This window comes from Ranitomeya imitator, chromosome 3 (assembly GCF_032444005.1).
Source record: "Ranitomeya imitator isolate aRanImi1 chromosome 3, aRanImi1.pri, whole genome shotgun sequence".
Taxonomy (NCBI): domain Eukaryota; kingdom Metazoa; phylum Chordata; class Amphibia; order Anura; family Dendrobatidae; genus Ranitomeya; species Ranitomeya imitator.
Window position 1 is genome coordinate 277,297,144 of NC_091284.1, and position 12,558 is coordinate 277,309,701.

Below are 12,558 nucleotides of genomic sequence, written 5' to 3' on the forward strand. Positions count from 1 at the left end.
CCCCCACCTCGACTCCCTTTATGTCCGCGCACTGCCTGACCATGGCAGCCAAAGGCTCCATGATCAGAGCAAAGATGATAGGGGAGAGGGGGCAGCCCTGACGAGTACCATTCCGAATAGGGAATGTCCGAGACCTGAATCCCGCCGATCGAACCGACGCGCAAGGATTGGAATATAATGCCATAACCGCTTTGCCAATCTGCCTGGTGAGCCCAAATTTCTCCAGTGTGAGTTCAATATAACCCCAGTGCACCCTGTCGAACGCCTTTTCGGCATCCAGCGACAGGAATACACTGGGGAGGCTCCCCCTCTCCACCACATCCAAGAGATCAACCAGGCGCCTGGTGCCATCCCTGGTCTGTCTGCCAGGAACAAACCCAACTTGGTCGGGGTGGATGAGACTAGGAAGGACCGAGAATAATCTGTTGGCCCAGACTTTTGCATGAAACTTCACGTCGCAGTTTAGAAGTGCTATCGGGCGGAAGTTCCCCGAAGATGTTGTGGGTTTCCCTTGTTTGGGGAGAGTCGCAATGGAAGCCTCCAACCCCTCCGCCCTAATACTGCCAACCGACGACCAATTATTAAAAAGGCGCAAAAGATAGGGCGAGAGGATAGAAAAGAACCGAGCATAGTAAAGGAAAGAAAAGCCATCAGGCCCCGGGGAAGAACTCTTATTGGCCTCTCTAACAATCTGCGAGAGTTCAGACTCGACAATGGGAGCGCTTAGGAAAGAGAGCTGCTCCTGGGTGACCGAGGGGAGATTAGCCCTCTCCAAGAACGCCAAAATTGACTCCCGCGAAGGCTGGGGAATCCCTGGGTCAGACCCGAGGTCATAGAGAGAGGAATAATAAGATGCAAACTCCTCAGCAATCTGAATCGGGTTGCGAACCTGGGAGCCGTCAGGCCTGAGCAAAAATGGGATCTTGGATTGAGCCTCTCTCTTCCTAACACGTCTGGCCAGAACAGCGCCCGCTCGATCCCCCATTGTGTAAAATTTGGCTCTAGTTTTCCTCAGGGCCTTCTCAGCCTTGTGGAGGAGTAGATTACGAACATGCATTCGGGCTTTAGAAAGGTCAGAAAGAAGCGCTGGAGTGGGGGCTAGTTTATGGGCAGACTCCAAACGAGATAATTCGTCTAGGGCTATATGGAGGGCCGCATTGTACTTCCTCTTAGCCTTTGCCGCCAGCTTAATGAAATGGCCCCTAATTACCGCCTTGTGGGCGAACCAGAGGGTGTCATCACCTATGCCAGGGGTGTCATTGGAGGCAAAAAATTCCCCCAAGGCCTCCTCTATACATTGGGAGTTGGATTGGTCAGCAAGGAGATGGGCATTGAGACGCCAGTACGCAGGGGGTCTGATGGCCAAGGGGTCTTTCAGGGCAAGGGACACCGGGGCATGGTCCGACCAGGTGATACTGCCTATATCCGATGAGATGCAGTGAGGAAGAGCCACGTCATTCACCAGCACAAAATCAATCCTGCTATAGGAACCGTGCCTGGGAGACAAAAATGTGTAATCTCTCTCACCGCAATGCAGATATCGCCAGACATCATGCAAGTGGAAAGAGTCAGCTAGAGGCCCGATCTCGCATCTAGTCAGGGAAGAGGCAGAGCAGTCAAGAACCCTAGACATTGGGGCATTGAAGTCACCAGCAATCAGTTTGTGACCGTGTTGGATGTCGTGTAGAGTTTTGAAAACGCCCTCCAGAAACTTAAGCTGCCCTACGTTAGGAGCGTAGATCGAGGCAATAGTATAGGGGGCATTATTAATAAGGCATAGAACCACAATGAATCTACCCAACGGATCCGCTATAGAGCGAACCAGCTGAAAGGAGTTGGACCTGCTGAAAAAAATGGCTACTCCCGCCTTTTTTGACGGGCCATTGGCGAAAAACTGATGCGGGTATAAACCTGATTGCATTCTGGGATTATCACATTCCAGCAAGTGAGTTTCCTGAAGACATACAATATCATGGTGGGATTTGCCCAACTGACGCCAGACCACAGACCTCTTGCCCGGCGAGTTGAGGCCATTAACGTTAATTGAATACAGTGAGATACTCATTGGAAAGACATAAAAACAGTTTTACAATCCTCAGACACCGATAGTCTGTGCAAAGGCATAGAAAACATGTGGCCAATAGACTAGGACATAAGTAAGGGCAGACCGGGAACAGGGAGGGGAGAAAAAGGGAAACAAACAAGACATACGACAAATAAACCAGTGGACCGAGGTCCATTCAGGGATACCCTGAGTCCAGAAGGTGAGAATCAGAAAAACAGTTCACCTATGGGGCAAACAAATGCTGCGGGAACTCTCAAAAGAGAAACCAACGCAGCTTCAAAAAAAAAGAAAAAGGAAAAACCAAGTGTATCCGTGCGGGAAAATAGCCAGGAACCATAGTTGCAGTGGGCTCAGGCCACCTCCCAGTCCGGTGTAATGCGGGCCCTGAAGCCTCCGCCAGCTCCAGGCTTAGAAAGGTTCACGGAGATCGAGGGGTCTGGAGTCGGGAGTCCCCATTTAGAGAGAGCAGAAGCTGCGTGGGACGGAGTTAGGCAGGTGGTGATTGATCCGTCTTTGCGGATGAGCAGCTTGGTAGGGAACCCCCAACGGTACAGGATGCCCTTCTCTCTAAGGATGGTAGTGTAGGGGGCAAAGGCCCTCCGCAGGGCCAAAGTACCCGGGGAAAGATCCGGAAAGACTGAGATGCTTGCAAATCTTTCAGGGAGAGCTGGGTTCCTCCTCAGGGCCTGTAGAAAGTCCTCTTTCATTTCGAAAAAATGTATGCGTGCCAGCACATCTCTGGGGATGGAGGGCCCCAGGCCAGAGGGTTTAGGGATCCTATGCACGCGGTCAATTATGAAGTCCTTTGGCGCGAACTGCGGTAGGGCCGCCGCCATAAAGTCCTGCAGAAATAGCTTCAAATCCCCTGCTAGGACAGACTCCTCAATGCCTCTAAGTTTGACGTTATTTCTCCTGGACCTATCTTCCAGGTCCAGGGCTTTAGAGTGAGTTTTAGCGGCCAGGGTTTGCAGGGTCTCATGGGCGTCCCAGAGATCGTTATGAGAAGAAACTAGCTCTGCCATCTTGCGTTCCAAACGGTCCGTGCGATTACCCAGCTCCGCCACCTCCCCTCTCAACTCAGCCAACATAGTGCGCATATCGTCTTGGATGGAGGTTCTGAGATCTCCAAGTAGTCCTTTGAGGAGAGAAGCAGTCACCGGACCGTCGGCCGAATCAGACGCCGTACCGCTTGAATTTAACGCTGCTCCGCCTGAATGCGACGCTGCTCCGCCTGGATGCGACGCTGCTCCGCCTGAATGCGACGCCGCAGCGCCGGACTGCGACGCCTGAGCGTTGCGTTGTGAAGAGCGGGAAGGCCTGGGGGAGGACGGCGCCATCTTGGATACCGGCGGTGGCTGTGGGGTGGCCGCAAAGAAGTCAGGAATTCTCCTGGAGGGGTCACGGGTGCCAGCTCTGGATTTCCCCATACACTCACCGACGCACCGGGAGCCAGTACCGATGTTTTGGAGGCAAACGAGGACACCGGAGAGGTAGAAATGTGCCGCTTTAAGGTTCCTGGCTGAGGAGCTCCCGCTCTGTGCGACCTACTCCATCGGCAGACAGGCCACGCCCCACTGTTAATTCATAGTTTTGATGCCTTCAGTGTGAATTTACAATTTTCATAGTCATGAAAATACAGAAAAATCTTTAAATGAGAAGATGTGTCCAAACTTTTGGTCTGTACTGTATTTTATATACACCTTTTTGATTTGGTTTATTCACTAACACCAAGTAAGTTTACATAAATAGCTTAACAAAATGTACAGAAATACAATCTCAGATTGGCACACACATCTCAGGTAAACAGACACACACGAAGCTTGGGTGAGCAGACACACACACACACGAAGCTTGGGTGAACAGACACACACGAAGCTTGGGTGAACAGACACGAACAGACACACACGAAGCTTGGGTGAACAGACACACACACGAAGCTTGGGTGAACAGACACACACACACACACGAAGCTTGGGTGAACAGACACACACACACACACACGAAGCTTGGGTGAACAGACACACACGAAGCTTGGGTGGACACACGAAGCTTGGGTGAACAGACACGAACAGACACACACGAAGCTTGGGTGAACAGACACACACGAAGCTTGGGTGAACAGACACACACACGAAGCTTGGGTGAACAGACACACACACACGAAGCTTGGGTGAACAGACACATGAAGCTTGGGTGAACAGACACACACGAAGCTTGGGTGAACAGACACACGAATCCTGGGTGAACAGACACACGAATCCTGGGTGAACAGACACACGAATCCTGGGTGAACAGACACACACACGCGAAGTTGGATATACATACAGCTCAGATTGTACACACTGCAGCAAAACAACAAGGGCTGTGGATGGCGTCCTAGTGGAATTGTAACTTCTTACTGACTTTTTTTAAAGTAACAAATTTGCAAATACTAATATATTTTCATTTCTAAAGCAACGAGCAAACATTTAAGTCTTCGGGAAATCCCTTCCACAAGCAAAACAATAAAAAAAATGCTAATTTAGTGAACTGGAACAAAAAGGTCCAATAAAACATTTTTTTCTTTATACTACAATTGTTTAGTGGAAAGTGGTGGTGTAGTCTGTATATGCTGAAATGTGCCAATAGCAGACATTACCTACCCAGAGGAATAGAAGGTTGATTCTTCAGGGCATTCACAACTCTTGACTAAGACAGAGCCACTTCCTGCACCTCCATTACTGACGTCTGGGGCACACAATGTAGGTCAAAAAGTTAATATGTTATACATATTTACAATAAAAAAAAAAAACGCGATTCACATTTAAAAAAATACAAAAAACAAAACATATCCTTTATGGAGAAGGTAAACTCCAATACATCCTAGATGCAAAAATAAATGCAAATGTGTCCACAAACAAGTTTCCGATAAACAAACTAACTCCTGGCGCTGCAGAAGAGCCTGCAGTCCTACTGGAGCACTAGTACATTATTAACCACTAGATGGTGGCCTGATTCCAACGCATCGGGTATTCTAGAATATGCATGAACACGTAGTATATTGCACAGCCCACGTAGTATATTGCACAGCCCACGTAGTATATTGCCCAGTGACGTAGTATATTGCCCAGCGACGTAGTATATTGCCCAGCCACGTAGTATATTGCCCAGCCACGTAGTATATTGCCCAGCCACGTAGTATATTGCCCAGCCACATATTATATTGCAGTGACGTAGTATATTGCCCAGTCACGTAGTATATTGCCCAGTCACGTAGTATATTGCACAGCCACGTAGTATATTGCACAGCCACGTAGTATATTGCACAGCCACGTAATATATTGCACAGCCACGTAGTATATTGCACAGCCACGTAGTATATTGCACAGCCACGTAGTATATTGCACAGCCACATAGTATATTGCACAGCCACTTAGTATATTGCACAGCCACTTAGTATATTGCACAGCCACGTAGTATATTGCACAGCCACGTAGTATATTGCACAGCCACGTAGTATATTGCACAGCCACGTAGTATATTGCCCTATGTAGTATATAGCAGCCACGCGGTATGTTACACAGCCCATGTAGTATACAGCAGTGTGGGCACCATATCCCTGTTAAAAAAATAATTAAAATAAAAAATAGTTATATACTCACCTCCTGGGATCCAGTGGAGCTCCGGCGCTAGGCTGCCGCCATCTTCCGTTCCCAGGATGCATTGCGAAATTACCCAGATGACTTAGCGGTCTCGCGAAAATGCTAAGTCTTCTGGCTAATTTCGCAATGCATCGCCAGGAACGGAAGATGGTGGCCCGCGCAAGCGGCTCAGCGGACAAAGGAGGGTGAGTATAGCAGGTTTTTTGTTTTTTAATTATTTTTAACATTACATTTTTTTACTATTGATGGCGGCATAACGCGGTCCGTTACCGCCAGCATTAACCCCGTGTGAGTGGAGGGGAGTATGCGGGCGCCAGGCACTGACTGCGGGGAGTAAGGACCGGCCATTTTCTTCCGGACTGTGCCCGTTGCTGATTGGTCGCAGCAAAACAGCCACGACCAATCAGCGACTTGGATTTCCAGGACAGACAGAGGCCGCGACCAATGAATATCCGTGACAGAAAGACAGACAGACAGAAAGACGAAAGTGACCCATAGACAATTATATAGTAGATTGTCGGCCCGGCAAACACAGCATCTAGGGGTTTCGTCAGCGGGAGTGGGCTCCCTTTGTTTCTCTAAGGGTGCCATATCATGATCACCGTGACACATTTTTTCCTACAATTCTGTTAAAGAAGTGCATATGTAAGATATCACTGCATATATAACAAGTAACAATGATAAGGTAACACTACAAAAGGCATGGTGAAGAATGTTACAATTATCAGAAAAAGAACACCAAATGAATTACCTCCATATGGTAACATTAAAAATTGACCCAGTGTTGTGTAGCATATTATTATTTACAACTAGCTGAAGAGCCCGGCGTTGCCTGGGCATAGTAAATATCTGTGGTTAGTTATAGCACCTCACTTCTCTTATTTTCCCATCACGCCTCATTTTCCCAATCACATCTTTCATTTTCCCCCTCACATCCCTCATTTTCTCCCGCACACCTCTCATTCCCCCCTAACACTTGTCATTTCGACCTCACATCTGTCATTTTCCGATCACTCCACTATTTTCCCTCACTCCTCTCATTTTGCACTCACACCTTTTCATTTTCACCTCACACCTCATTTTCACCTCAGTATATACAGGTTTGTCATCTCCCTTAGTATACACCTGTTTGTCATCTCCTGTATATAGTATATACCCGTATGTCATCTCCCCTGTATATAGTATATACCTGTATGTCATCTCCTCCTATATATAGTATATACCTGTATGTCATCTCCTTCTATATATAGCATATACCTGTATGTCATCTCCTCCTGTATATAGTATATACCTGTAGGTCATCTGCTCCTGTATATAGTATATACCTGTGTGTAATCTCCTCCTGTATATAGTATATACCTGTGTGTCATCTCTCCTGTATATAGTATATATCTGTGTATCATCTCCCCTGTATATAGTATATACCTGTGTGTCATCTCCTCCTGTATTAGACCTCGTTCACACGTTATTTGCTCAATATTTTTACCTCAGTATTTGTAAGCTAAATTGTCAGCCTGATAAATCTCCAGCCAACAGGAAGCCCTACCCCTGGCAGTATATATTAGCTCACACATACAGATAATAGACAGGTCATGTGACTGACAGCTGCTGTTTTCCTATATGGTACATTTGTTGCTCTTGTAGTTTGTCTGCTTATTAATCAGATTTTTATTTTTGATGGATAATACCAGACTTGTGTGTGTTTTAGGGCGAGTTTCGTGTGTCAAGTTGTGTGTTGAGTTGCGTGTGGCGACATGCATGTAGCGACTTTTGTGAGATGAGTTTTGTGTGGCAACCTGCGTGTAGCAACTTTTTGTGTGTCGAGTTGCATGTGACAGGTTAGTGTAGCAAGTTGTGTGCAGCAAGTTTTGCGCATGGCGAGTTTTGCGCGTGACAAGTTTTATGTGTGGTGCCTTTTGAGTATGTGCAAGTTTTGTGTGAAGCAACTTTTGCATGTGTTGCAACTTTTGTGCATGTGGCAATTTTTCCGCATGTGCAAGATTTGCGTGTGGCGAGTTTTCCATGAGGTGAGTTTTGCACTTGTGGCGAGTTTTGCGTGAGCCTAGTTTTTGCATGTGGCGAGTTTTGCGCGTGGCGAGTTTTGAGCGGCGACTTTTGTGTTTCGACTTTTATGTGGCGAGGTTGGTGTATGTGTGGTGAAATGTGTCCTGAGGGTGGTATGTGTGTTCAAGCACGTAGTAGTTTGTGGCGCATTTTGTGTGTGTGTTCATATCCCCGTGTGTGGTGAGTATCCCATGTCGGGGCCCCACCTTATCAACTGTACGGTATATACTCTTTGGCGCCATTGCTCTCATTCTTTAAGTGCCCCTTGTTCACATCTGGCACCTGTCAATTTGCCTCCAACACTTTTCCTTTCACTTTTCAACATTATGTAGATAGGGGCAAAATTGTTTGGTGAATTGGAAAGCGCGGGGTTAAAATTTCACCTCACAACATAGCCTATAACGCTCTCGGGGTCCAGACGTGTGACTGTGCAAAATTTTGTGGCTGTAGCTGTGACGCCTCTAACACTTTTCCTTTCACTTTTTCCCCATTATGTAGATAGGGACAAAATTGTATGACGCTCTCGGGGTCCAGACGTGTGACTGTGCAAAATTTTGTGGCTGTAGGTGCGACGCCTCCAACACTTTTCCTTTCACTTTTTCCCCATTATGTAGATAGGGACAAAATTGTTTGTTGAATTGGAAAGCGCAGGGTTAAAATTTCACCTCACAACATAGCCTATGACACTCTCAGGGTCCAGACGTGTGACTGTGCAAAATTTTGTGGCTGTAGCTGCGACGGTGCAGATGCCAATCCCGAACATACATACATACACACACACACACACACACACACACACACATTCAGCTTTATATATTAGATGCAACCCTATGGGTGATGATGTCACTGTATGGCATCCATCATAGATCTCCATCATACATAATACCTAGTGAGTGGTATGTCGGACTGTGGCTACTCCTTATCTGAAAGCCTCGCTCTGTAATACATGGCCTAAAATGACTGAAAAATGTGATTGAGCACAAGGTGAAGCCCGAAATTACCCAATTTTAAATTTACAAAAATGACCAGCCATTGTTACGTCACAAACTATATACGGTAACCTGCAGAAACACAACAAATTGACAGCATCACCAGTGGCCGATAAAATGAAACATCTGGCTCTCTAGCTCTGTACAAAGGCTTTAAGCAGGTTACAAAGCTTTAAAAACAAAAACAAATGGAGTTGATGCTATGTTCCCACAATGATTAATAGTCACAGAAAATCTTCAACATCAAAACCGCACCAATTAGCTATATTAGGTAACTTTTTTATGCATTTGTGGATTCTTTTTAAATGTTTTTGATGTTGCAGTGTTAGGCTACTTCCCCACGATCAGGAACAGTAGCGTTTTGGATGAAGCGTATTTTCGAGGCGTCCAAAACGCTGCATTCTACATTACACACACAGTGCACAGGATTTATAGGAATCTCATGCCCACTGTGCTTCTGTTAAACCCTTCCCGACCTTTGACGCAGTGTATGCGTTATGAAAACCTGTGCCAATCCGACCCGTGACGCAGCATATGCGTCATGGTCGGATTGCGCTCCTGCAGGCCGGGTGAAAGGGTTAACTGTAATTTCACCCGACCTGCAGAGACAGGGGGGAGTGGTACTTGAGCCCAAGGGGGAGTGGCTCCGCCCCCTCCCCCCCCCCCCTCCCGAGGCTACAATAGCTCTGATTGGCTGTTGAAAGTGACGTTTCACTTTCAATCAGAGCGATAGTAATATTTCACCAATGAAAATTGGTGAAATATTACAATCCAGCCTTGGCCAATGCTGCAATAGCATCAGTCCAATCTCCCCCTCCGCAGTCCAATCTCCCCCTCCGCAGTCCAATCTCCCCCTCCGCAGTCCAATCTCCCCCTCCGCAGTCCAATCTCCCCCTCCGCAGTCCAATCTCCCCCTCCGCAGTCCGATCTCCCCCTCCGCAGTCCGATCTCCCCCTCCGCAGTCCGATCTCCCCCTCCGCAGTCCGATCTCCCCCTCCGCAGTCCGATCTCCCCCTCCGCAGTCCGATCTCCCCCTCCGCAGTCCGATCTCCCCCTCCGCAGTCCGATCTCCCCCTCCGCAGTCCGATCTCCCCCTCCGCAGTCCGATCTCCCCCTCCGCAGTCCGATCTCCCCCTCCGCAGTCCGATCTCCCCCTCCGCAGTCCGATCTCCCCCTCCGCAGTCCGATCTCCCCCTCCGCAGTCCGATCTCCCCCTCCGCAGTCCGATCTCCCCCTCCGCAGTCTGATCTCCCCCTCCGCAGTCCGATCTCCCCCCCCCCTCAGAGTCCGATCTCCTCCCCCCATGGGCGCCGCCATCTTCCGGCCGGCATATTAGTTCCAGGTACATTTTGATCGCTGTGATAAAACCATAGAATCACAGAGATCAAAATAAAAAAAAATAATAAATAACCCCCCCCCCCCCCTCGCTTTATCATCCCCATAGGTAGGGACAATAATAAAATAAAGAAAAATTATTTACTTTTATTTTTCCACTAGGGTTAGGGTTAGAATTAAGGTCAGAACTAGGCTATGTGCACACGGTGCAGATTTGGCTGCGGATCCGCAGTGGATTGGCCGCTGCGGATTCGTAGCAGTTTTCTGGCTGGGGTTAGGGTTAGAATTAGGCTATGTACACAGTGCGGATTTGGCTGCGGATCTGCAGCGGATTGGCCGCTGCGGATTCGTAGCAGGTTTCCATCACGTTTACAGTACCATGTAAACCTATGGAAAACCAAATCCGCTGTGCCCATGGTGCGGAAAATACCATGCGGAAATGCTGCGTTGTATTTTCTGCAGTCAATGTTTTGTGCGGATTCCGTGGCGTTTTAAACCTGTTCCTCAATAGGAATCCGCAGGTGAAATCCGCACAAAAAACACTGGAAATCTGTGGTATATCCGCAGGTAAAACGCAGTGCGCTTTACCTGTGGATTTTTCAAAAATTGTGTGGAAAAATCATCACACGAATCCGCAACGTGGGCACATAGCCTTAGGATTAGGGTTGGAATTAGGGTTAGGGTTGGAATTAGGGTTAAGATTAGAGTTCGGGGTGTGTTGGGGCTAGTGTTGGAGTTAGAATTGAGGGGTTTCCACTGTTTAGGTACATCAGGGGTCCCCAAACGCGCCATCATTGATTTTCAGCCAATCTTGCGTTCAAAATGTCAAATGGTGCTCCCTCCCTTCCGAGCCCCAACGTGCGCCAAACAGTGGTTTACCAAAACATATGGGTTATCAGCGTACTCAAGAAAAATTGCACAACAACTTTGGGGGTCTAATTTCTCCTGTTACCCTTGGGAAAATAAAAAAAGGGGGCTAAGAACTTATTTTTGTGGAAAAAAGATTTTTTATTTTCACGGCTCTGCGTTATAAATTTCTGTGAAGCACTTGGGGGTTCAAAGTGCTCACCACACATCTAGATAATTTCCTTGGGGGGTCTAGTTTCCAAAATGGGGTCACTTGTGGGGGGTTTCTACTGTTTAGGCACATCAGGGGCTCTGCAAACGCAACGTGATGCCCGCAGACCATTCCATCAAAGTCTGCATTTCAAAACGTCACTACTTCCCTTTCGAGCCCTGACGTGTGCCCAAACAGTGGTTTCCCCCCACATATATGGTATCAGCGTACTCAGGACAAGCTGGACAACAACTTTTGGGGTCCAATTTCTCCTGTTACCCTTGTGAAAATAAAAAATTGCTTGCTAAAATATAATTTTTGAGGAAAGAAAAATGATTTTTTATTTTCACAGCTCTGCTTTATAAACTTCTGTGAAGCACTTTGGGGTTTAAAGTGCTCACCACACATCTAGATAAGTTCCTTGGGGGGGTCTAGTTTCCGAAATGGGGTCACTTGTGGGGGAGCTCCAATGTTTAGGCACACATGGGCTCTCCAAACGCAACATGGTGTCCGCTAACGGTTGGAGCTAATTTTTCATTCAAAAAGTTAAATGGCGCTCCTTTCCTTCCGAGCCCTGCCGTGTGCCCAAACAGTGGTTTACCCCCACATGTGAGGTATCGGTGTACTTATCCTGTTGCCCATATAAAAATGAAAAAAATGAGGCTAAAAGAATTTTCAGAACAGGCGCCGGAAAGCCTCCTGAACTGCCTGTCAGATCGCTGATCTGACACACTGTTATGCAAAGTGTCAGATCAGTGATCTGATGAAATATTGTGATGTCCCACCCTGGGACAATGTTCTAAGGTGTAAAAAAAATAAATAAAATGTATAAAGAAAAAACAAAATCCCCAAATAAAGAAAAAAAATAAAATAATTTTCCAATAACTCCATTTATGTAAAAACAAAAGCAATAAAAGTACACATTTGGAGTCGCCGCGTCCGTAAAGACCCGCTTTATAAAACTATCCCACTAATTAACCCCTTCAGTGAACACCGCAAAAAAAAAAAAAAAAAAGAGGCAAAAAACAATGCTTTATCATCATACTGCCGAACAAAAAGTGTAATAAAATGTGATCAAAAAGACGGATATAAATAACCATGATACCACTGAAAACATCATCTTGTCCCGCAAAAAAAAGCCGCCATACAGCATCATCAGCAGAAAAATAAAAGTTATAGCTCTAAGAATAAACTGATGCAAAAACAATTATTTTTTTATAAAGTTTTTATTGTGTAAAAGCGCCAAAACATAAAAAAGACATCATTTATATATCGCTATAATCGTACTAACCCGAATAAAGCTGCTTTATCAATTTTACCACACGCGGAATGCCCCCCCCCCCCCCCTAAAAGAAATTCAGGAATTGCTGTTTTTTGTTCATTCTGCCTCCCAAAAATTGGAATAAA

The 12,558-nt window shown here is 46.7% G+C and overlaps 1 protein-coding gene across 2 annotated transcripts in view; it reads right to left on the reverse strand.

The window, feature by feature from the left end:
• Positions 1-12,558, reverse strand: part of BRPF3 (bromodomain and PHD finger containing 3) — a 92,920-nt gene that overhangs the window by 17,192 nt on the left and 63,170 nt on the right. For both annotated transcript variants that reach the window (XM_069756489.1, XM_069756488.1), the window contains one exon: positions 4,708-4,792. In XM_069756489.1, coding sequence (XP_069612590.1) covers positions 4,708-4,792 — 85 coding nt within the window. The remainder of the gene's footprint in view (positions 1-4,707; positions 4,793-12,558) is intronic.